Source organism: Nanorana parkeri, unplaced genomic scaffold (assembly GCF_000935625.1).
Source record: "Nanorana parkeri isolate BGI_ZX_2015 unplaced genomic scaffold, ASM93562v1 scaffold215, whole genome shotgun sequence".
Lineage (NCBI taxonomy): Eukaryota > Metazoa > Chordata > Amphibia > Anura > Dicroglossidae > Nanorana > Nanorana parkeri.
In genome coordinates, this window is record NW_017306483.1 from 789,008 (window position 1) to 812,354 (window position 23,347).

Sequence of the window (23,347 nt, forward strand, 5' to 3'; positions counted from 1 at the left end):
CGTCCCTGTGCCGATCGTGGATGTGGGCGGGCGGTGAGTGTGAGGCGGGGAGGAGGTGCGGCGTGAAGAGCGTGGATGTGGGCGGGTCTGGCAGCGGCGAGCGTGAGGTGGGGGAAGAGGTGCGGCGCGCAGCGTGTGTGGAGCCGTGAACAGGGCCAACTGATCGGAAGACGATTAATCAATTATTGAAAAAGTTGACAACTTTTTCAATAATCGATTATAATCGATTATGTCGATTAGTTGTTGCAGCCCTAGAGTGCATGTATGTACAGACCCTTTAAAGTCTTACTCCAGCCATTTTTTGTAAATTTATTTTGGATAGACTGGGGAAGAGTTAAAAAAATTTTATTCCTCGTATCCAAGAAGCACTGGGACTTCAAGACTTGTTCTTTAATCAAATGAAAACATCATTATTAATGAGCTACCTGGGCTCTGGTGAGGCTTTTCACATAAAGCAATGCTCCTCTCTGGTGCGCTCCCAGAAAGTGACTTAAAACATAAAAATACAATAACGGCACCAGACCAAGTAATAAATGAGCCCGAGTGGATTTAAAGATTCATATTCTGAACACATAAAACAGCCAACTGCCCCTGCTAATGTCTTTGAGCATAGATAATGATTCCAAGCCCCAATGAGAAGGGATTTTATTGGCCTTTGAAACACATTGGCTATTTTATGTAATCAGATGATGAATCATTAAAGCCACATGGTTTGGCTTTCTTGTTTTATTTTGTTTTCACTTTGTCACTTTTTTTTATTCCTGTCTGTGATCCCGTTGTTGTGATGCCCATACACCAATTTAGGGAGAGGTTGTCACTGGAATAGTTAGGCAAAGAGAAAAATAAGAACATTGTCATAACTTCTAAACTTTCTTCACTCTACTAAAAATGTTGTTTTTTTGTGTGTGCTTCTGGATATATTTCCCATGACAGGAGGGAAAGAAATGTATCCCCAGTAGAAAGACAGGTTGTGAAAAACTTCTGATAGAGATTCCAACCCTCCTATTACAGAAGAATAAAAAGGTTGGTTGTAGTTGGGGCGTTAAGCTCAATACCCCAATTAACGGTTGCCAACCTTTTTGTACCTATACATTTCAGGTCTAACTAAGCAGAAACCACCCCCCTCCCAACCAAGGGTCATCCTTCATCTGGAACTGAACATGCCAGACAAGGGATAGCATGTACTGATTGTGTGAGGTCACATGTAATCACAGAATACAGAAGGCCCAATGTAAAGGGTTACTGTGCTAAGTGATGACCCTATAACAAAATGGAAAAATAAAAAAATGTAGAAATGGATTTTCCATTCCTTAATTAGACCGCAGACAGGTAACCATCACTCACTTTTTCTCTTCATCTTCTGTCTGGCCGTCTTGCCCCATAATCAGATACTCCTTTGTGCCTGGTTGTGAATCAATACGCATTTTGCAGGCTGCGCGCTGGTAGAAGTAGCGGGTGTCTCCAGCTTTAATTTTCTCATCTGCATCTAGAAAATAGGAAGGAAAAGGTAAAGGCAATGTAGTGTGGTTTTGAACATATTCTTGTTATATAATTTGGTAAGGGTGGAAAAGACAAAGATTGAACAATTTTTTTTCTTTTAGTGAGATAAATATGAAATATTGCATGTTAATGTGGATCTGAGCTCACAAATAAAGACTTGCTATGTTATAGGGAACATTTATAAATATTTATTATGCCTAAGAAGTAACCTTGAATGATTTACCTCTGTCTGGAATTCCTCCTGAAGATAGCTGCTCACTTCCTGTGCCTAGGCACTCCTATACCTACAGCCTATAGATGTATATCTGCAGAGTGAGATCTAAGTCCCTGCTGCCTCTGACTGTCAGTCTCAACTGATTTGGATATTTGGTGATGTCATTATTGTGCTGCTCAATGTTCTCCTTGCTGGAGAAGAAGCTGTACTTGAGGACCTGCAGTGCTAGGATCTCCCTGCTTCTGATTCATCCATTGTGTGGATTTGTGCTTCCGCCCAATGATCATTAACCCACCAGTCATCAGTGGGTCAGAACTAACATGAGGAAGGAATGTTCTTCTCCTCCACACAGAGACACTGTGCAGAACAAGGCATGGTAAGTCAGTAATAGGGAAAAGATCAGCTGTGGGAAGCCTGCAGGTTATACTTGTGACTAATCCTTTTGTTGTCTGCCTGAATTTTTTGAGCAGAGTTTGCATAAAGCAGGTCCTTTTTAATGTTTTGTGTTCCCTTTTTGAGCCATAAGGTTGAGCTCTAGCCTTCTTTTTGCATGGTTAGCTATTTCAGCTCAAAGATTTGCTGTAAAACGTACTAGTTGAAGCTGAGCTATTAGAGTGACTCATCCCTTATCAGGTGGTTCATTCTGAAGTTTCAATCAGACAAATAGAGCCCCAAAGAAAGTAGTGTCCGCTCTGTGATTTATTTATTTTTTAGGTAACCCATAGTTTTCTGGGAATCATTTGTCATTTATTAATTGCTGATGTGCAAAACAAGGACTGTGTATGTATATATATATATGTATATATATATATATATATATACACACACACACACGCACATATACACTGCATATGGGTAAAGCACACATAATTAACTTACTTTTCTGCAGAACTTCAATAATTTCCACTGTGTACACTATGAACGCATCTTCTGGTTTCTTTTCCAACACTTTGACACGGTAGCCTGCATTGTGAAGACAAAACATGTGAAATGAATAGTGATCTCAACGAGCATGCCACAGCAAAGAAAGAAATATGTAGCACATTTTTGTAATAGATGTTTTATGCCTTAAAAATAGCTGTTAATCTGCCAACAATTCGGTGTTCTCCTAACTTCCTATTCAGGCGGACAAACCGTAGGTGAGTGTCTGCACACATCCTGGGCTCACAGTACAATGCTGCGCTCAGAAGTCACAATGTGAGCTCTGTTCTGGGCTGGATTGCGGATCATTCACCACTGGAGAAGAGGAGAAGTGGAAAGAAGAGGACCCGGCTTATCACATGACTGGCCAGATGGAGGAATGTATCCCAAAAATGGGGCGGGGGCTGCTTGAAGTTGGAACTTAAATAATTGCTGGTTTACATTTTGATTCCCGACGTATATATCAACCAGATGGAAAGGCCACCAATTTACAACAGCAGGAAATCCAAATGCTTCTAATGAGATTTCCATTTTTTTAATTAGATTTTTTTTCTCTAAAAGTGAATAAAAAAAGATAATTCCATTTTTTTCAAAGTTCCATTATTGCCTTGGGGTTTTTTTTTTTCAAACGAGGCAATTGAAATGAAATTAGATTGATGTAGGTGTGGTCATCATTAGCGTATGAGGGTGGCACACGACTCATTCTAGTATTTCCATCAAATCTGTTCTGCAGTTCTATTATAGGTGGTTGTCAACCTATAGGAGGCCTCAATTGGGGTCCAACTGCCGACTGTCTGAACCCAGGGCCTCTGCTGTAACTGGCAGTGGTTCTACCTGCTGAGCCACCTTAGAACCTTGGATAGCTCCTTGCCTGATCTCCTGTGTAATCCTCAGGTAAACCTAGTTTCTGCTGAACTCTGAACTCCTTGCTCCTCTCTTCAACTTCCTATTTAAGCCACGCCTCTGCACTTCCTGTTTGCTAGATAATTGTGCTCCTGCCAATATCTTGCTTCCTTGCTCCTTCTGTGATACAATCTGCTCATACTGCTATCCGTGTACCGACCTTTGGCTGCTGATTCACCAACTACTCTCATCGTCTTCCACTTCACACCTGATACCTTTGGCTACTGACCTCGGCTTGATCTCTGACTACGCTTCTGCCTGCTCCTACACTACTACCATCTGCTTGTGTACCATACGCGGCCTGTTTGACTACGACTTTGCCTGCTGTTTCAGCTACTGGAGCCTGATCCAGATTGTAACACCGACTCCTACTACTGACTGGACTGCTGGGGTTCAACAACGAGTCGGCCATCTCATAGACTTGCATTGTGAGAAGGGACAGTAAGTCACAACCGTTGCTGTGCACTTCAGAACAGGAAAGCAGAGCCTAAGTATGCAGAGATGGCTGCCACCATGTAGAAATGAAATTACAAATTATACAATGAAATAAAGTAGTTAGACATCAAGCAAATTTCTTTTTATATGTACAGCATTTCTTCTATAAAAAAAAAAAATGGAAAGACTATGAGGCTGATTTATAACCAATATGCAGGGTCATCCTCCTTGTAAATATATGTGATAGTTCACCCTGTGCAAATATGTGAATACATTTTTCCCTTTACAAGTGTAATTCAATTTGAACGTTCTTAATGTAATATATTGTAGCTACTAGATGGTGCTAAAAGAGCATAGGAAATAAGTATTTAGTTCCTATGCTCCTCAGCTTCATCTAGTGTCAATAATGTAATATTACATTCAGAACTTTTGAATTTAATTACACCTGCAAAGGAAACAAAACAAAAGAACGTTCATTTGCGCATATATCCGTAACATTCGAACATTCATACTCATAGATATTCACAGGACGAAACAGCTCTGCAAATTCTTCATAAATCAACCCCTATATTTACCTTTAAATAAAAAAATATATACAAAAGTGCTAAAGATCCAGCCACCTTAACCCGCTGGTGCATTTCAAGCTGGTAAAAAAATGTTCCCTTTAATAAAAATGCAGCCATATTCAAGCTGCAGATTATTAGTCATCTATAGCATTTGGAATGTTCTGCGACCCCCGATAAAGTCTCCCCTGCATTTTGATCCAGTTGTCTCACCATACATCACACGCGGGGTGTAACAAGCGAATTGTTGGCGCTTATCGTTCTCTTCTATGCCCAGGGTCTTCTTTAAAGTGGGACAAGGACCTGCGAGACAATTGAGAGGTCAGATCCTGTGCAGTATATACAAAAGACCATTCTGTACAATTAGCAGGTACCCGTACATAGAGATCATTTATGGATTTACACCGTGCAATGGTGAAAAAAACACAATGATGTTCAGTAAGTCAAAACTCGAAAGAAAAAAAATAGCCTTCTGAAGTGAGAATATTAAAAAGATAAATCCTGTGTGGTTGCTGCACAATGGCAGGTGGGTTGCATGTCACCCGTCCTCAATGTGTGTATACATTTCAGCAGCATTAAACTGACTCTTTGGGGTTGATTTACTAACCTTATAAACACGCCACAAACAAGTATACACCTCTGTAGTGTGTTCCCTCCCAGCATGATCTATTGGTGGAATCTAGACGCCTTTGTAGTGTGTACACACCCAGCAGGTGTGTTGTGCAAAGCCCTGCATGAATTGCAAGGTGATGTTGTGTAAATTAGCTCTCCGTTGTGCTGCTTGCGTTGATGAATGCAGGAATGTAAATGCATGAGCTAACCATTTTTGTCTAAACTGTGAAGCAGCATTATATATGCATCATGTGCATGATTTTTCCATATATGGCATTAGTGGAAATATGCTTTTAGAGACTTGCATGCCGCTATTAGAGTGGCGTGTAGCCTATGGCGCATGCTACATGACGCGCACGTACATAAATGAAAATGTGACACGTTGCTCGTGTTTGGTTGATAGATACGTTTTGCTGTGTAAAAATGCACACGCACCTGGTGCGTGCGTGTGTTTAGGTTAGTAAATCACCCCCTTTAAAACAAAACTATGCGGTAAGTGTTTTTCCCCATAGTTCTCTTTAGGCTCACGGGGGGGCATATACTAACCTCCTCCTGTGACCCAAAGCTCTGTATATAGCGAGTTATTGCCCACTATATACTGAGATCGCAACAGCCGGGACGGATCCCGACAATACTGTCTGGATCCACCCAGCTGCGTGAGTGACAGCTGGATCTGCCTATCTAGTCCGTTCCTCCACTCAGCACTGGAGGATGGGAGGGGGTGATAAATCACTCACCTCATAGTTCTCCTTTAAGTCCCTTTCTTTTTAATTAAATGGATATCTGAATGATTATCTTTTAGTGTACAATAAGCATGTTGACTTTCAGGCTTTTTTTTTTTTCTTTTCAAATAGTTTTTATTAGGTTTTTAATATTTTTCACAAAAAAAATGTAACATTGATACATAAATGTCTAGTCAGCCTTTTTTAAAAAGGAAGATTATATACAGTGTAAATCACTTTCCCTGATGATGTATAATTGACACCATAATTGCCTCGAACTTGTTTATAATTGCATTGTATAGCTTCCAAATATTATAATTGCGTTGTATAGCTTCCAATATTAATTGAAATAAATTAAAGAAAAAGTACATAAAAGTACAAATGTTCCTCCTGGATATGAACCCAAACATTGTTCAATCTTTCATCAGCTTCCCCAAGCACTTCTAAAGTGTTAAAGAGACCCTGTCACCTTGTCCACACAGAGCAGAGTGATGGTGTCTCTGCCAAGGGTCCCGTCCCCCCCCCCCCAACCCTCTTACATCCCCCTTTTATTCGCCCCCCCACACGAACTCTGTATACTCACCTTGTCAATGCGCCCTTGCTGCTTCTTCCTCCTTTGCAGCCAATGACATTACACTGTGCTGCTAGGGAAGCATGTGACAGGCTTCCCAGTGACAGTACTCCAGCTTAGCAGCATCCATTGTTAGGTCTGAGCGTTGCCACATGACCACAGGAGTGATGTCGCCGTTCCCCCTGGCCAGTAACACTGCTTGTGTGAGTTCCTATAATGTAACCTACAATTGGTCAGATAGGTCCTTTAAGGTAAACTAAAGCTGGTAATATTCGGAGTGAATCTTGGCTGATTCTTGAACTGGCTGAAATTCGCTCCATGGGTGGCCTTGTCGGCAGCCTTCCACCCTACATTCTTGGATCTAAAAATCAAAGGAGTTGGGTGGAAAATTCTCGGCTGACCAGTGACTGCAGCCACTGACAGGGGCACACCAAATTAAGCAGGCGTGCACAACATTGGAAGTCTTAGGGGTGTACTTACAAACCTTTAGCAGAGCCATTCGTCCTGCGAAATTGCATGTACATTCATACTGTGCCAATGGAGGTGAAAACTAATGTTATTAGTATATTTTCTTTTCAGGTCGAATGTAACATAGAATATAGGAAATACATACTTATTTATTATGCTCCTCAGCAAGGTAGCAAAGAAAGTAGTCACTTGCTTCAAGAAATCAGCTATAACTGGACAACTCTAGATGGGAAGCATACAATCGGCTTTGGGGTTGGGTATAGCGTATACAGCTATGGGTGGGCACACGTCCCATGTAAACAGACCGGGATAGATAGGTCCGGTGAATAATATACAGCTGGATTATCCGGTTATTGATCGCTGGTGATACATACATTTGCAACGTTTGAGGCACAACACCCTTTTGCTCCAGGCCCTCACCAGGAATGTGTGCAATGGGATGATTTTTTTTTTTTTAATAATAAAGTTTTATTGGTTTTAAATGTTACGTACAACAAGTACATAATACTTGTAACAAGTACAACAAGTACAATAAGCACAAATAACATGAAAGTATGGGGGTGGACAAGACCCGTAGCAAGAGGTGGGATTAATTTGAGTGAAATACATATGAGAGGAGCACGAGTCATTCCAGTCTATGTCTGACAGAAAAATCCTGTTTTTTTTAATCCTCTTCGGCTTCGCACATGGTTGGGTATTCTTTGCAAAGTGAATTTTCACTTCGTCTCATTCATGAAATATGTAAAAATTCACTGTGCAAAGTCAACATGGTCTAGTTTTTCAATAATCCAACCCTTTTGTCACCGAATAATTTGCACGCAGGTAACCTATTCTTACCTTCTGCACACTGACATACATCATTTGAGCACAGGGTAGAAATGAAGGTGGTCTTGGAGGGGGCACCATAGAATATTCTGCATTGGTTACCTGCCAGAGACAAGATCATCTGATGGTTATTCTCCAGACAGTTACCATTATCTGTGCATGACTGCTAGACGTACAGGAACCATTAATATCATAAGGTCTGATTAGCACCCCTGGTTCCAGCCACCAATAGGAGGAGTTCACAGGGCGCCGTACATCTGACATAGGCGAGCCCTGCCAGACTGCAGCAGAATTAAAGCAGCCTGTTGCTACACGAGCCATCTTCCCTGCCCACTTTATGTCAAGGAACTTCAAGGACCCCATATATTGCTGGTACCTGCATGCCAAAATGTATTTGGAGTATCCAGGATGCCCAGGAAGCGACTGGATGATGGTGAACATTATCCAGCCTGGAAGTGGCTCAGCAACCATGGATTGCAATGCAAATGTACACTCCTGTGTGGAGCACACAGGTAGTAGAGGAAAATCACAGGCTGCATAATAAATGTGAGTGAATTGCACAACAAAAAATCCCTTTTAGGTCCTGCGTCTTGTTTGCTTCAGAAGGGTTTGGCACTCACACACAAGTCTATTGAAATGCAAAGCCCTCTTGAAGCAGGTCAGAAGTAGGTCAACTGCAGGCCAAACGCACTTTTTCATGAACTCTGAATGACCTCAGAAGTATTTCAAACTGATGTCATTGACACAAGCATAAAGCCTGCCAACACAGGCTCCTATGGTGAAGCTGGAGGTGTCCCATCCTGCTGACTGGACAGTGAACGAGCAGCAAGAGAATGATGAGTTCATACCGCCACTCACTCTGCTATCTTCTCCTATCAACTGCAGGTCATTTCCTCCTTTCCATTCATTCTGAATGAAAAGCATGTTAAAACTAATGCCATCAACACAAGCACGAAGTCCGTAGACGCAGGCTTTTATGGTTGAGGCTGGAGTTGTCCCAGCTTGTTGAGTGGACAGTGAAAGAGCAGGAAGAGACTGGTAAAGTCATACCTCTGCTCTATTGTCCTATGAACTTGTTGCTTGTCAACATATTAACATGCAGCACACTTGTTTGGCTCCCAGTCCTGCTCTACCTTCTTACATTGTGCTGCTGTATAAGGCATTGCCAGTGGCAAATAGAACTTGGTGCTGACAATGGGTAAAGAGCGAGTGGAAGGTGAATATAGGGAATTATCCTATATGCAGTTGGGTGAGAGCCCACCACTTACATAAACCTATTGCATGGGACCAGCAAAGGTGACCACCTAGCTCACTAATGCTTAAACATATCCCAGCATACAAGTTCTCACGCCTTCAATACAAATGAACCATGTTATTGTCCTTATGACATGGAAGCGGAGATGTCTTGGAGATTAGATCATTGACTACCCTTCATTTGCTGCATATGATTTCGGGTTCTTGTACAAAGATCACCACGTGTTACCTGGCTCATAAAAGTCATACAGGACGGCAGAGGCCGGCTGCAGGGGGGACACCTTCACCGTCTGAAACGCTTCAAATGTCACAATGTCCTTATGACTGGTGACCTATAACAAGTGGACAGAGGAAAAGAAAGTCCATAGTCAGTAATGAAATATAAAATGTATCAAGGCTCAAGATTTAAAAACATCAATGACATTGTCTGTATGACTCATGACAGCCAATCGGCTTCCCCCTTATCAGCTCTGAATACATGAAAGGGAGAAGCTGTACTGGGAAAATAGTCTGTGATTATCAAACTCACCCATAATAAATGCTCATTGTCTGTAATGTTGATACAAAGGCTGTTCTACTTTCCCAGCCAATTAACTGGAATAAGTATGCTGCTTGCTCTAAGTCAGGCAATGGCAATCACCCCCTCCCCCACTGGGAGCAATGGCGAAGTGGGGGGTGGGGAGGGTGTGCCCCCCCCCCCCCCCCCCCACCCCCCCCCCCCCCATCCTTCTCCTTTCTCTCAGCAGAGGTTTCCTTTAAATAGAGAAGGGTAAACATAGGAGCTAATGAGAGTAAACTCATTAAACTCAAACTCGCAGTCCATTGATATCTTTCCCCAGCCCCGTAATTGAAGGTCTGTACCTCCATATGGACCAGAGGCTGGAGGAACAGTCTGCCGGAGCCTGAGCGCTGCACCTGCAGTATAGCCGCAGGTGGATTTATTTTCCCCTTGAAGGAATTTTATTTATTTATTATTTTTGTGAAACAGGAAGTAAGGGGAAATCCCTGGAATAAGGGCACAGGCATGAATGAAAGCCTGTAAGTGGTTTTAACTCTTACTCTCATCCAATCTAAGACTAAAATAAATGTTTCGTCTGCCTTTCTATTTAAAGCCAAATTCCAGAATAAATGAATATTGTCTAAATATTGTAATTATTATATGTGTATTCTTTCTTGAATCTTCGTGGTTTTGTGCATTTCTTCCATATCTGCAGAAATCCAGTGTGAGACTTAGAGCTTCCTGTAATAAAGACCGCTCACTGCTGCTCTTAATCCTTGTGCAGGGTGACTGGTCTTGTCACCACCTCCTCCTGTAGTTTTCTGCAGGGAGAATGTAGTGGGTGGGGGGTGGGGCCCACCCACAGCTCTGCTCTCTGCACTGGCTACTTTTATAAGGTTATATCTCAGTTTGCAAAGGCGTTTGGTGCACACAATGTAGTTTTATTATCCTGGATTTCAGCTTTAATACTTTTCTTTTGTCATACAAACCTTATCGAAGTACATGAGAAGTCTTCCCCCGTGGATCTCATAGTGACTGATGTATCTCTCCGATCCATCCTTAAGCTGTGGGAACACAACAGAGCATGTGTGATGGCTGTAAAATGATTATTTGGTGCAAAAATAACAAAGTCAGGCACACGCAGAGACAACGCATGACACAGGCAGTATTCTGTATAATTGGGTGAAAACCAGGAACAGAATCAAAACAATATATTGTACATCAATTGATCAATAGGAGGTGGTGGGGTTTACATTAGCGCTTGATTCACTATTCACTGTGCTTTGTAAATTGCTCCCTCTGTCTGCAGTAGTGGAAAACAACGAGTCAAGCGCAGGATTTTGCAGTGGTCACCCTGGCACGGTTGGCACACTGGGAAAGTCTGGCCATTTATTGAAGGAAACCTGTCATAAGAGAAACACAAAGTCTGCAATGGCTGACCTCACTTCTGGAGATACTAGCTTCCTGGCTGTCATGCTTACCCTCTTCACTTCTTTGATCCAACACAAATGCAAGCAAGGACTTCTGAATTCACTCTGACTTTACTGACTGCATACTTATGTTTGTTGTAGGTAGGGATGCACCGATATATCGGCCGCCGAAACATATCGACCGATAACCCTCCTACGGTCTGTTTAGTCCCTCTCCGTCGGCTGCATCTGACACATGAAGGCAGAGGCCGACAGCATGAGAGCAGCAAGTTTAGGATGGAGGGCTGAGCACGAAAGGAGGAGAAGTAGGAGGTCTAGCTTCCCGGTGTTCTGTAATATTGCAGAGCAGTGACTTTAGAGAGAGCAAGGAGGGGCAGCCAGGAGAGCGAGGAGAGACAGCCAGGAGGATGAGCAAAGAGAGACAGCCAGGAGAGAGAGCAAGGAGAGACAGCCAGGAGAGAGAGCAAGGAGAGACAGCCAGGAGAGAGAGCAAGGAGAGACAGCCAGGAGAGCGAGGGGGGTTTTTTTGTTGGTAGATCTCATGTAGCTCTTCATTTGAAAAGTAGATCTTAACACAAAAATTGTGGGCACCCCTAAACTAATCCAATGAGATGTACAGCCAGCGACAAAGTCCGCTCTGCTCACTTCTATCAGATTATTGTTTTCCCAAATAGACAGTACACTGAGGACATGGAAATCATCCGGCAAACAGATTACCTGCTGTATGGTTCATCCACAGCTGTACATAGAATGTATTACCGTTGCTATTAGTGGAAATGTTGAATTGAATCTCCTAAGATGGAACAATGAAATGGAATCGTAGATACACTTTTTATTTCCATTTCCACAATAGATATTTGGGGAAAATTGATCACAAAAGCCACAAAGGTTGTTCTTGATGCATGGGGTCCTTGGGGGGTCACTATTTGGGAAGTTAGGGATCCACTCCAGGGTGTCCCCACTGGCTAGACTTAGCACCGCATACCTTGTTCAGATCCTGTACACTGGGTTCAAAGCCACTCAGCATGGTGATGTCAACAATAGCCATTCCAGTGGCACGATCCTTAGCTTTTTTCCTAGAAAAGAGGCAAGGTAAGGACTACATAATGATATGAGGTATTTGTCTAAAATATTTAAAACCCAATTCCAGCCAAAACTTTTTTTCTAAGTTTTGGACAGAGTGAAGAAGGGATAGAACCATTTATGATCAAAGCGCTGCGCAAACTGTTGGCGCTATATAAATACTATGTAATAATAATAATAATCAGCATTAAGCCTGTACAACCTGAGGTCTGGGTGCGGTCATTACAACACCTTGATTCTTTTCTTTTTCAGCCATTCTGTTTTAGATTTGCTGGTGTGTTTGGGATGTTGCATTACTAAATCTCGGCCAAGCTGGAGCTGTTGTACAGATGGCCTCACATTTGACTCTGATATACTTTGATATAAAGGGGAGTTCATGGTGGACTTAATGACTGCAAGGTGCCCAGGTCCTGTGGCTGCAAAACCAGCCCAAATCATCACCCCTCCACCACCATGTTTGACAGTTGGTATGAGGTGTTTGGATTTTGCCATATGTGGAGTTGTGTATTATGGCCAAACCTCTCCACTTTGGTCTCATCTGTCCAAAGGACATTGTTCCTGAAGTCTCATCGTTTGTTCAGATGCAACTTTGCAAACCTAAGCCGTGCTGCCATATTCTTTTTAGAGCGAAGAGGCTTTCTCCTGACAACCCTTCCAAACAAACCCTACTTTTTCAGTATTTTTCTAATTGTAGTGTCATGAACATTAACATGCTAACTGAGGCCTGTAGAGTCTGAGATGGAACACTCTGGTTTTTTGCAATTTCTCTTAGCATTGCATGGTCTGACCTTGGGGTGAATTTGCTGGGACGTCAACTCCTGGGATGATTGGCAACCGCTTTGAATGTTTTCCATTTGTGAATAATATTCCTCACTGTAGACTGATGAACTTGTTGAATTGTAGAATGATAAAATTGTTTGGAAATGGTCTTATAACCCTTCCTAGATTGATAGACAGCAAAAATGTCTCTAAGATAATTGCTGATGTCTTGCCTCCTCCTTGGCATTGTGTTAATACACACCTGAATGCTCCAGACCAGCAAACTGCTAAAACTTGATGGTCACACTTGCCGATGATCAATTAATAAGGGGCATTTGATCAGCAGCACCTGACTGCTACATTGCCTCCTAATTGCTATGGCAGCAGTAAGGGTGTACTTAGTTTTTCACACATGGCTTCTCCAGTTTGGCTTTATGTTTGTAAAATAAATAATCACACAGTGTAATATGTCACGTGTTGTTGTTCATCTGAGGTTGTAGTTGCCTAATTCTAAGACCTGCTAGGGACCAGATAATTTTTTATTATGCCCTGATACCTAAAAATAGAATTCAAAGAGGGTGTACTTTATTTTTCACTTGAAATATATCTAAAACCAGATAGAAAACATTAGTTTTTTTTAAACTTCGAAAGAAATACATTTATAGTTCTCCTTTAGTACTCCATCCTGTAATAGTGTCATTGTCCTTACCACAGTGATACCATGTAGACCACTTTCACTGGCTTCTCTTTGGGCTGAGAGACCTCTCTTCTTGCTCTACTGCGCAGGTCATGCCAATGGATGTTCTCCAGGGGTTGGTCAGCCATCTCATCGTCATAATCATAATCACCGTAGTCCACTTCGTCTGCTCGGTAACAGATTAGAGAAGAGATTCAGGGTCACTCTCATGTTGTAAGTGCTGGGCTTCTCCAGACTGTTTCTATTGTGCTGGGAAAGCCTTCATCTTTTGACTTACAAGAGCTTAGACGTGAAGAACAGGCCTGATATTAATGTAGTATGGGTGGACTAGGTGAAGACCGAGATAAATGCACATTCACTCTAGTCAAACAACAAATAGCAGGCAAGTAGCTAAATACATACAGTATATAGGAGCTGCCAAAAGATTTATACTTCTCTACATCCAGTTCTGATATTTACACAGTTCTGCCACGCTGTACAGCCCTGGCTGTCAGGGCAGGAGACCTAATTTTTATTTGCTGCAGTTCAGTGACACTTACAGGTCTTGTCCTTCGTCCAACTTGCGACTGGACAACGACAAAAGAAGCAGCTCGCTCATGAGCTCATTTATTTGTCACTCTGCTCTCTGATTCTATAAACATATCCCTTGTTAGCACAAAAGCACTGCAGCGCAATCTATTGGCTCCTTGTGCTGTTTCTCCATCTCAAAGTCTGAGCACTGCAGTACAGGGAATTGTAAGAGGCTGATGTGATGTTAAACCTAGGTACCTACACCCTTCCATTAAAAAGATAGATGTAATAATGTATTAATAGATACAGAGCTGCATTAATTTGTGTATTTCATATCTGCCTGGAGTTCAGTTTTATTCTCCATCCAGCCATTCATTCTGCACACAACAACACTATGTCTAGAGGTGGTGAATATGCCCAAATTTCACCCAGCTGAAAACAGGCCTATGGCACATATATAGAACACTCGCCCCAGCTTTAAAGATGCACACTCCCGATCACACAGAAAATACATGAACCTTGCCTCTGTGTTGACAACAACGTAGTCCATGAGGAGGATAAAGCCGGCAACACATGTACAAACTCTGTAAAATCTCCTTAAAGGGAATTTTTTTTTTTTTTTTCATGATTCCTGGAAATTGTATACAAGCTGTATATAAACTATAAGCAGGACTGTGTATAAATAAACTAGTACTAGTGGATCATATGCAGAGCTTGAGTTATAAAGAGGAAATTTGTTACTCACTTTCAGTTTCATCCCCATGAACCGATACCTCAAGCCCAAGCTCTGAGCAGTCTGAGTCTTCCACCTTCATGATGTTATATCTCTTCAGGACCTGAAGGAGCGTTACATAGTCAGGGGCAAGCGTCACAATCACAGAGCAGCATGAAAACCATTTTGTATATGAGCCAGGGACAGAATGCTGTGACACACATGTTTCGGGACAATTTCATGGATCAGATGGTTGATGTACCAACCAGGAAGAATGCTATACTAGATTTATTCATCTCTAATAATGCGGACCTTGTTGAGGATAAAGAAATTAGGGATACATTGGGTAATAGTGATCACAGGGTAATTACTTTTAATATTGGGTACAGAAAAGAGAGGTGTGTTGGTTTGACAAGAACACTAAGTTCCAGAAAGGAAAACTTCGATAAGCTGCGTCATCTAGGTGTATGACAACAAATGGGACAAAGTATTTCTAACAATGAACACTGACCAGAAGTGGGATTGTTTTAGGAATACATTACATAATGCTATTACCAAGTGCATACCATTGGGTAACAAACAAAAAAGATCGAGAGCTAAGCCTGCATGGCTAAATATAATGGTAAAACAACACATCAAGGAAAAGAAGATAACGTAAGCCCTCAGGGGCAGGGCCCTCCTTACCATCTTGTCTTGAATTGTATTGTGATGGTAATGTCTTCCTTATATTGTAAAGCGCTGCGCAAACTATTGGCGCTATATAAATCTTGTATAATAATAATAATAATTTATAAAATATAAGATGGAAGGGACGGCATTGGCATTCCAGAGCTACAAGGAATGTAATAAGAGGTGGAAACATGAAATCCGGGCAGCTAAACGAGATTACAAAAAGCGTATCGCCGCAGTCAGTAAGAAGAACCCCAAAAACTCTTCCAATATATAAACAGTAAAAAGGTAAACCGCAGAAACAACTTGTAAAATAGTATGAACGTGTTAAAGCTTATATAAAATTTTAGTGATTGGGTTTACATCTATTTTAGGCTTCAACCTACCCATGTGCCTTATGGCTCACAGAAGCCACAGTTAATATATAGTCAGGAATAATTTTATTCATTTTTGCCATACTCACCGTTAAGATACCGTTTCCTTTTCCAGATACCTTCACTGTAAATGTTTTTCCCATGGATCTCTGCAAAACAAAATTATTATTTAGTGTTTAGCACTTTTTTAATGAATTCTTCCCCTTTAGCCTCTCTCTTATTTATTGTAAGCAATTGTTTACCTAGGGGTTTTGTTATAGCTTATACCAGCCTTGCTCCACCTTTTTACCCCCAGAGGAACCCCTAAAATAATTACTAAATCCAATTCATTGAGGGTTCATGGGAAAAATGTCCCTTACATTGGCAGCCAGCGGGAAGAATGGACCCCTTACAGTGATGGTCATGCTGCTGGGTTTGGAACAACGCAGGCAACATCAGAAGGGAGGTCAATCATCCTCAGCTCAAGGAACTCCTAGAAACCTCTGGAAGAACCCTGGGGTTCCATGGAACCATGTTTAAGAATGGCTGGCCTATACCTTTGCAATATATACCAGACTTGCCCTATAGTTATGTGATCTGTATTTATTGCATACAACTGTGACCTGGTTCACTCCAGCTGAGGACTCAATTTAAGCTCATTTTTAGCTGGTTAATTCAGTGTATATATTTGACACATGGATGCAGTTGTTTGGGGTCATTTTTAAATGTTTTTCATGTACACGGGCGCCTGGGGCCATAAAACTTAAAATTCAGGTGTATTTTGACCTTTCTTGCATGCTTCAGTGGTGCAGGTTATTTATTATCTGTAGTAAATAAAACCTGATAGGGGCTCTAACCCTTTTGGACTCTATCACAAACTAAAAACAAATGGCAGGGGTTGGGGTTGGATCTTTATCGCATCACTTCGAAGCCTGGGCTGCACTTGCCCAGCACTGGCAAATGTAAGCACAGCCAACTATTCAAGCCACAGGCCTTACCAGCTCTTCCTGAACGGCATCTTCATTGCGTAGAATGAATTTCATTTTTTGTGATCTTTCTAGGGAATTAAGCTCCAACTGTAACTCATTGCGGTCGTCGTCAGAGGTTTGGATCCAGTATTCGGAGAGAGCTTCCAGCGCCATGACCGTGTCCTACAGGCAAGACAACATCAAACAATTATGAATTATCTCGATCTAAAACATCGACTTTCCTTTTTTTGTTAGATTGTGCTTTATAGGGGAATGCCAGGAAGCAGGAATTTCCAGCATATAGGGACCTTAACATTGCTAACAAACTCTTTTCAGAACGGTTAGGTAAGTCTACACAGCAGGAAAACCCAAAACAGGACAGGTGATTATGAAAACAAGAGGCTGAGTTTGCTTTAGGATCCACCAGGGAAAGATTTTTACAACTTAAATTTCTTCATAGGGTCTACTATACCCGTCAATGACTGGCCTACTTTTACCCGACTGCAGATGCTTATTGCCATAGATGTAAAACGGAGGTGGGCTTCTTTATGACTATGGTCTGGTCATGTTCTCTGCTCCAGCAGTCAGTAGTGCACACCATTAATTGTATAACGGGTTTACAAGTAGAGACTGGCCCATTCATTTTGGTATTGGGTTTCACTGATCGCATTCATAGTACCAAAGGTAGATTCTTCTCAAGTGGAATCTTGACACCCCACCTATGGTCAATCTTTGGTTGCAGGCTGTCAACAGAGTCCAGCCTTTATATGGTAAAGATAGTAGGTCAGCAGCACTCACTTGTAATGTGCAAAAATTATTGATACGTCACATGCTTCAAGAAGCCAACGTTTCAGGGCCGCACAGGGTCCCTTCGTCAGGGCGACATCATGACGTCTTGATGTCGCCCTGATGAAGGGACTCTGCGTGGCCCCCGAAACATTGGCTTCTTGACGCATGTGACGTATCAATAAAAGTGCTATCCTTTTTGCACATTGCAAGTGAGTGCCGGTGACCTACTATCTTTACTTGGATTGTTACACGGCGCCATCCGTGTCGTCATTTCGAGCACCAACTGATATTTTGTTGGGTTCAAGCGATGTATGGTGTGCAGGTGATTCTCTAACCCTGTTCAGCCTTTATATGAGCCGCAACTGTCCGAGGAAATGTGATCCTGTGTGGGCTGACTGGGTGGAGGCAAAGGGACTCAGACTGGAGGACTTGCAGTGGCACGTGTATCCCCTTGGTTCAAATACTGGTGATTTGTACAGAGACTCTTAATATCTAAAACCTTCTTGTTGACTTTGTATTATATTTGATGCTGACATACAACTGGACATTTCTGTTTCTCTAAAAACAGCTTCCATATTTTTTTTGTTCTGGGCCTTGCTCTTCCTCCCCTCCCCCCTTCTTCCCTTCCCTTCTTTTCCCTTGTGCCCAGACTGGGCCAACTCACGGTAAAATTATAATGACCACATGGAGGTTTATAACCATTCACCCTTTGAGTATTATGCTTTATGTTTTTGCTTTCATACTATTCAAATTCTATTGGCTCCTGCTGGATCTATATATAGACATGGAATGTGTTTATTTTATATCTTAATGTTACGAATGTTGTTTCTTTTTTCTGTTTTTGTCTGTTTTCTTTAAATACAAAAATCAAACTTACATGTTAAAAAAAAAAATTGTTTCGGGAAACATTAATGCTAGGGTTACTGGGAGGAGTCGTGTTAGGATTACAGCGAGGATATACAGGTGAAACTTGAATAATTAGAATATCGTGCAAAAGTAATTGCAGTAAGTGCTGCAAAAGGGGCCCAAACCAAGTACTGAGTACATATGCATGCTTGTACTTTTCAGAGGTCCGATATTGTTCTATGTACAATCCTTGTTTTATTGATTACATGTAATAATCTACTTTTTTGAGGTTGTGGATTTGGGGTTCTTGGGGTTTCATGAGCTGTAAGCCATAATCATCACAATTATGACAAATCACGGCTTGAATTATCTTGCTTTGCATGTAATGAGTCTATCTCATATATTAGTTTCACCTTTTAAGTTGCATTAGTGAAATAAATGAACTTTGCACGATATTCTAATTATTCGAGTTTCACCTGTATAACATACTTACAATGTCAGCCAAAACAATTAAAAAAGGGCCAGAATTAACACTTCCCAGCGTGCCACTTCGGCTCAGTCCAGTTGAATCCTTTTCCCTTCGGCTCGACTGAACCGCTCGGCCACTTTCGGCGGCCGAAGAAAGCCGAAGGATCAGCCGAAGCTACGGCTGGAACCTTCGGCTCCTTTGTGAATAACCCCCTTATTGTTGTCTTACTAGATAATTCAGTCGTAAGCAGTGGCCTCTCTGCAGTGGTCTGACCCAGTGGTCTGAGTGGTCTGGCTCAGCTAGACCAAGAGTTCTGCAATCAGCAAAGCTTATGCTCGCTGCTGATTTCAGAGCTGTACCTATCTAAGCCGTATATATGTGCAAATGCACACTAATGATATACAGCAGATGGTAAGGGTGATTTCATGGCCGTCTGGAAACTGGAAAGAAGCAACTCTCCTCCCAAAGTGCTAAACATCAACTAATCATTGTTCTATTCATGTGTTACTAAAGACTTGTTTGCATGATTACAGAAAATCTACCCAGTCGTCTTTTATTTTGTCTTGAATTGTAGCAAGAGAGCTTGGAAGGGTAAGGGCCAGACACTCAGCCATCCTAAATAGAAGATTGCGCTTAGTATCCAGTGGCAGATCAATGATGCATCAAGCTACCAGTTTAGCCCTTTTCTCTTACCTGGGTAGATTTAAATCCTCCGCCATAGTTCTGCTGCTCGGAGAGCCAGGTGTACATAAGGTTTGCATTAGGAATTTCTTTCTGGAGCAGGGCCGTCAGCAACGCATACGATGTAGTTTCAACAGCAAGAGCTGTGCCTTTGGAACCGAAATACATCTCACCCTGCTCTGCAAATAAGATATTTACAGATTTTATTTTTTTAAAAAAATCTTATTTATTATAAATGCTTCTGAACTATGTTGGGCTCTATTTCAAAGTCGCTCCAAATGACCCGCTGAACTACATCACTGGCTAAAACAGGCAGGTCTCCTTCCTTTAGTGCCGGGGAGTCAAACTCAATTTCCTTGCGGGACGCTTTAGTATTATGGTTGCCCTCAAAGGGCCGCTTGTATCTGTAAGGCTATATAAATGTATCTAATCTTTATCATTATTAAATAATTTCCTCTGCATTTGATTATTACCGGTTTTAGTAATAATGGAATAACTGGCTCTGAAAGCAGAAGTTTAGTAGAAATAATGGCAGGTTCTATGGTGGGCTGTGCGGATTCTCAGGTGGGCTCTGAGGGGTCTATGCTGGGCTGTGCAGAGTCTTAGGTGGGCTATGCGGGGTCTATGGTGGGCTGTGTGGGCTCTCAGGTGGCTGTGGAGGGTCTATGCTGGGCTGTGCGGACTCTCAGGTGGCTGTGTTGACTCTCAGGTGGGCTGTGTGGTCTCTATGGTGGGCTCTGTGGACTCTCAGGTGGCTGTGCAGGGTCTATGGTGGGCTGTGCAGCGTCTATGGTGGGCTGCGCAGGTTCTATAGTGGGCTATGCAGACTCTCAGGTGGGCTATGCGGGGTCTATGGTGGGCTGTGTGGGCTCTCAGGTAGCTGTGCAGGGTCTATGGTGGGCTGTGCAGGGTATTAGGAGGGCTGTGCAGGGTATTAGGAGGGCTGTGCAGTCTCACCAGGGGCCCCTGTCAGTTTTGGCAAGGGAGGGCGGTGTGGATCCTCAGGACGGAGCTGCAAATCACAGTAGGGCTGCTGGGACCATGCTGCGGACCTCAGCAGCCTTCCTGTGAAGCCCGGCGCCTGTTTACAGTGCTGGCTTCGGTTTAAAAATTGAAAGCCGCAGGAGAGGTGCGAGGGGCACATGAAATCACCTGGCGGGCCGAATCCAGAGCTCACGAGCCTTGTGTCTGACACATGTGCTTTAGTGGTACTGTATAGTCAGTATTGTTGCAACGCAATAGTGTGAACTCAGGAAAAAGCCCCATTCACGCTTGTGAAGCATATGGACATGCGCAATCATATGCACATTCGCGCAAAGCGTGTAAAACTGGCGTCGTTCTTTCAGTGCCATTCATTGTTAATGGTACTTTAAACTTAGCAAGCAAGATGCATGTTTTGTGCGCACAAAGACGCATGGCAAGTGAATAGGCTTCGGTATGTGTGACGTGTGACCATCCTGCAAAAACGCTTTACGAGAAGTTGCGTGTAGCAAGTGTGAATGAGGCCTGAGCAACTAGCACAGAGATTATTGCGCATTTCTGTAAATGTGTACGGTGGACATTGCTCATGGAAAAACCATTATCAGACATGACGTAGAGCAGGAAAGAATGTTCCAGGAAGCAAAGAAAGAAATAGAAGAATTATAACAACCAAAATCAGAACATGTGAGAACACGGAATGAATATAATAGATTGTCACTCACTGGACCCTCCTTGGGCATGGGACATCAGTTTTTTGTAGGCTTTGTCATTCAAGACGGAGTCGCTAGACGCAAGAGAGAGGGCGTAGGCGGTGATAGCCAAGGGGTACGGCTCCGACAAGGAGTTCAGCGCAGTACGCAGGTAATCTATCGCTCTACTAATGCTGCTTCTCTGTAACAGCAGGAAGAGAAAAAAAACACAGGAACAATTTAAATACTTTGATAAGTTCTAAAAGTAAGATAAGTGTCCTCAAATCCTGCCAGAAATCAATTGAGCTCTAACTCATGCTAACTTCCTGTACATTCTGCTTCTGAGGCACTGTTATCAGTTACATTGTTTCCAGCTCCCTCTTATTGTCCCCCCCTCCCCATCCTGGTTATGGAGCTGAGGACAGGAGGAGGTGTTATGTAGTTCTAACACACTTCCTACCCTAGAGTGACAACACTGCTGCTCCACAGATACAGTACAATAAGCAAACATTATTACTCTAGGACAGGAAGTGCGTTACTGCCAGGATCATTAAGTGAAAATAAAGAATAAAAAACTGGAAATAAAGGAAAACACAGGAACAAGTGTATTGATTTGATAAGTGCCACAAATCCATTGAGCTCCTAACTTCATGTACACTTGGTTTAGCTGAATTGTTATCAGTTACATTGATCCCAGTTCCCTCTCATTTCCTGTTGTGTCCATGGGAGAGGAAATGAACTGAAATCTCCCCAATCAGATAGCAAGACGCCTAACAGGTTATAGCCCTCCCCTACTATATCCAAGAAGGAATGTGGTTCCTGATACACTTTACCATAAAATACTACAATATAAAATGCCAGGTTCAGGTACCACTTTGCTTTCATCTTCAGCAAGCGCGTCCTTGGAATAGTGGAGAGCAATCAGCACGTAGGCTGTGAGTGACACTTCAGCGTTCTTCCCAGAAACACCTCCCTGCAGAGATAAAAGACAGATTTGGATACTCGGGTCAGTTCACTTAAAGCAGTTCTGTTATCATGAATGCGTCATTAACTGTATTGTTCTGGATGTAAGCAGTGTAAGTAACTTAATCTAACCAGAGGTATCAGCCTCTAGCAGTCCCTGTACAGCAGGGCTGGAGAGTGCGAGGAAGAAGCAACACCAGGAGCCGATCAGTACATGTGCTGACAAACAGCATGTTAATAGACGAACAGAGCAGAGTGACAGATGAGCTCATCACTGTGCTGCTTCTCCTTTCACTGTCCAGTCACAGGCTATGGACGGGCCAATGTGATGGCCTGGGCTTAGAGGAAGTCGGTTGAATGATGCTAGTCATCATTTAATCCAGAAGACTGACGACATCTTGTGGTGGAAAAGATGTACTGCAAGTCTGTCCACTCTGACTCCTACTATGCCCAGTTTCAGACCCATGGTAGCATTGACAGACATGCTGTCAAGAAGCCTTTGCTGCGTGAGTGATGTGCATGTGCATTTGTCATGTAGGGTCTATAGAGCCTGGCCTGGCTGTGCTCATCTGCGCAGATGTGCGCGCGTCAGCATGCACGTTCGTCAGTGTGTGCATGGGTGCACATGCTACAGATTCTGGCCCCAGACGGGCTATTTAGGTTGTGCCTCCCTCATGCTCTGTGCTGAGTGATCGTCAGTTTCCTGCTTCCGAGATCCTGCGCTCTGACCTTGCTGCCTGATACTGACCAGACTTGACCATGACCAAATTACAAAGATGACAATCATTCGATAGTAATATCAATGGACGAACGAATCAATGGTGTCAAAAAGGAGAGAATACAGTCAGGGGCGTCCCGAGGCCCGGTATCAACCGGTCTCCAGACTGGGTGACACCCCGCCGTGTCGTCATTGCGCATGCGCGGTCATCTAATTGACGCCTGTCGGCGGCCATCTTGTTGATGGACGCCGGCAGAGAGAGAAGGGGACATTCACCCGGCAGGATGAGGTATGCCGCTTGGTCCCATCCTCTCTCCTGACACTGTTGGGCTCTCGGTCCATGACCGAGTGCCCGACTTTTTAGAGGGGTTGACACCAAAATGACTGTTAGTCATTTTGTTGTCACCCCTGCAATGGTGTCACCGGGGAGCAGGCCGCACCCCCCGCACAACCCTTGTGATGCCACAGAATACAGTACATTTATAGTTGTAATTAGGGCCACTTCTTCATTTATGCTGTAAGGTGTCATTAGTCTAAATTGTT

The 23,347-nt window shown here is 42.8% G+C and overlaps 1 protein-coding gene across 1 annotated transcript in view; it reads right to left on the minus strand.

Moving 5' to 3' along the window:
- The window catches only part of LOC108786514 (complement C4-like), a 65,876-nt gene that overhangs the window by 2,263 nt on the left and 40,266 nt on the right, over positions 1-23,347 (minus strand). The window contains exons 26-39 of the mRNA XM_018555832.1: positions 21,995-22,096; positions 21,157-21,325; positions 19,466-19,632; positions 16,699-16,851; positions 15,811-15,870; positions 14,712-14,802; positions 13,469-13,625; positions 11,903-11,993; positions 10,477-10,551; positions 9,218-9,320; positions 7,747-7,836; positions 4,750-4,839; positions 2,594-2,677; positions 1,345-1,486 (exon numbers count right to left, since the gene is read on the minus strand). Of these exons, the coding sequence (XP_018411334.1) occupies positions 1,345-1,486; positions 2,594-2,677; positions 4,750-4,839; positions 7,747-7,836; positions 9,218-9,320; positions 10,477-10,551; positions 11,903-11,993; positions 13,469-13,625; positions 14,712-14,802; positions 15,811-15,870; positions 16,699-16,851; positions 19,466-19,632; positions 21,157-21,325; positions 21,995-22,096 (1,574 nt within the window). The remainder of the gene's footprint in view (positions 1-1,344; positions 1,487-2,593; positions 2,678-4,749; positions 4,840-7,746; positions 7,837-9,217; positions 9,321-10,476; positions 10,552-11,902; positions 11,994-13,468; positions 13,626-14,711; positions 14,803-15,810; positions 15,871-16,698; positions 16,852-19,465; positions 19,633-21,156; positions 21,326-21,994; positions 22,097-23,347) is intronic.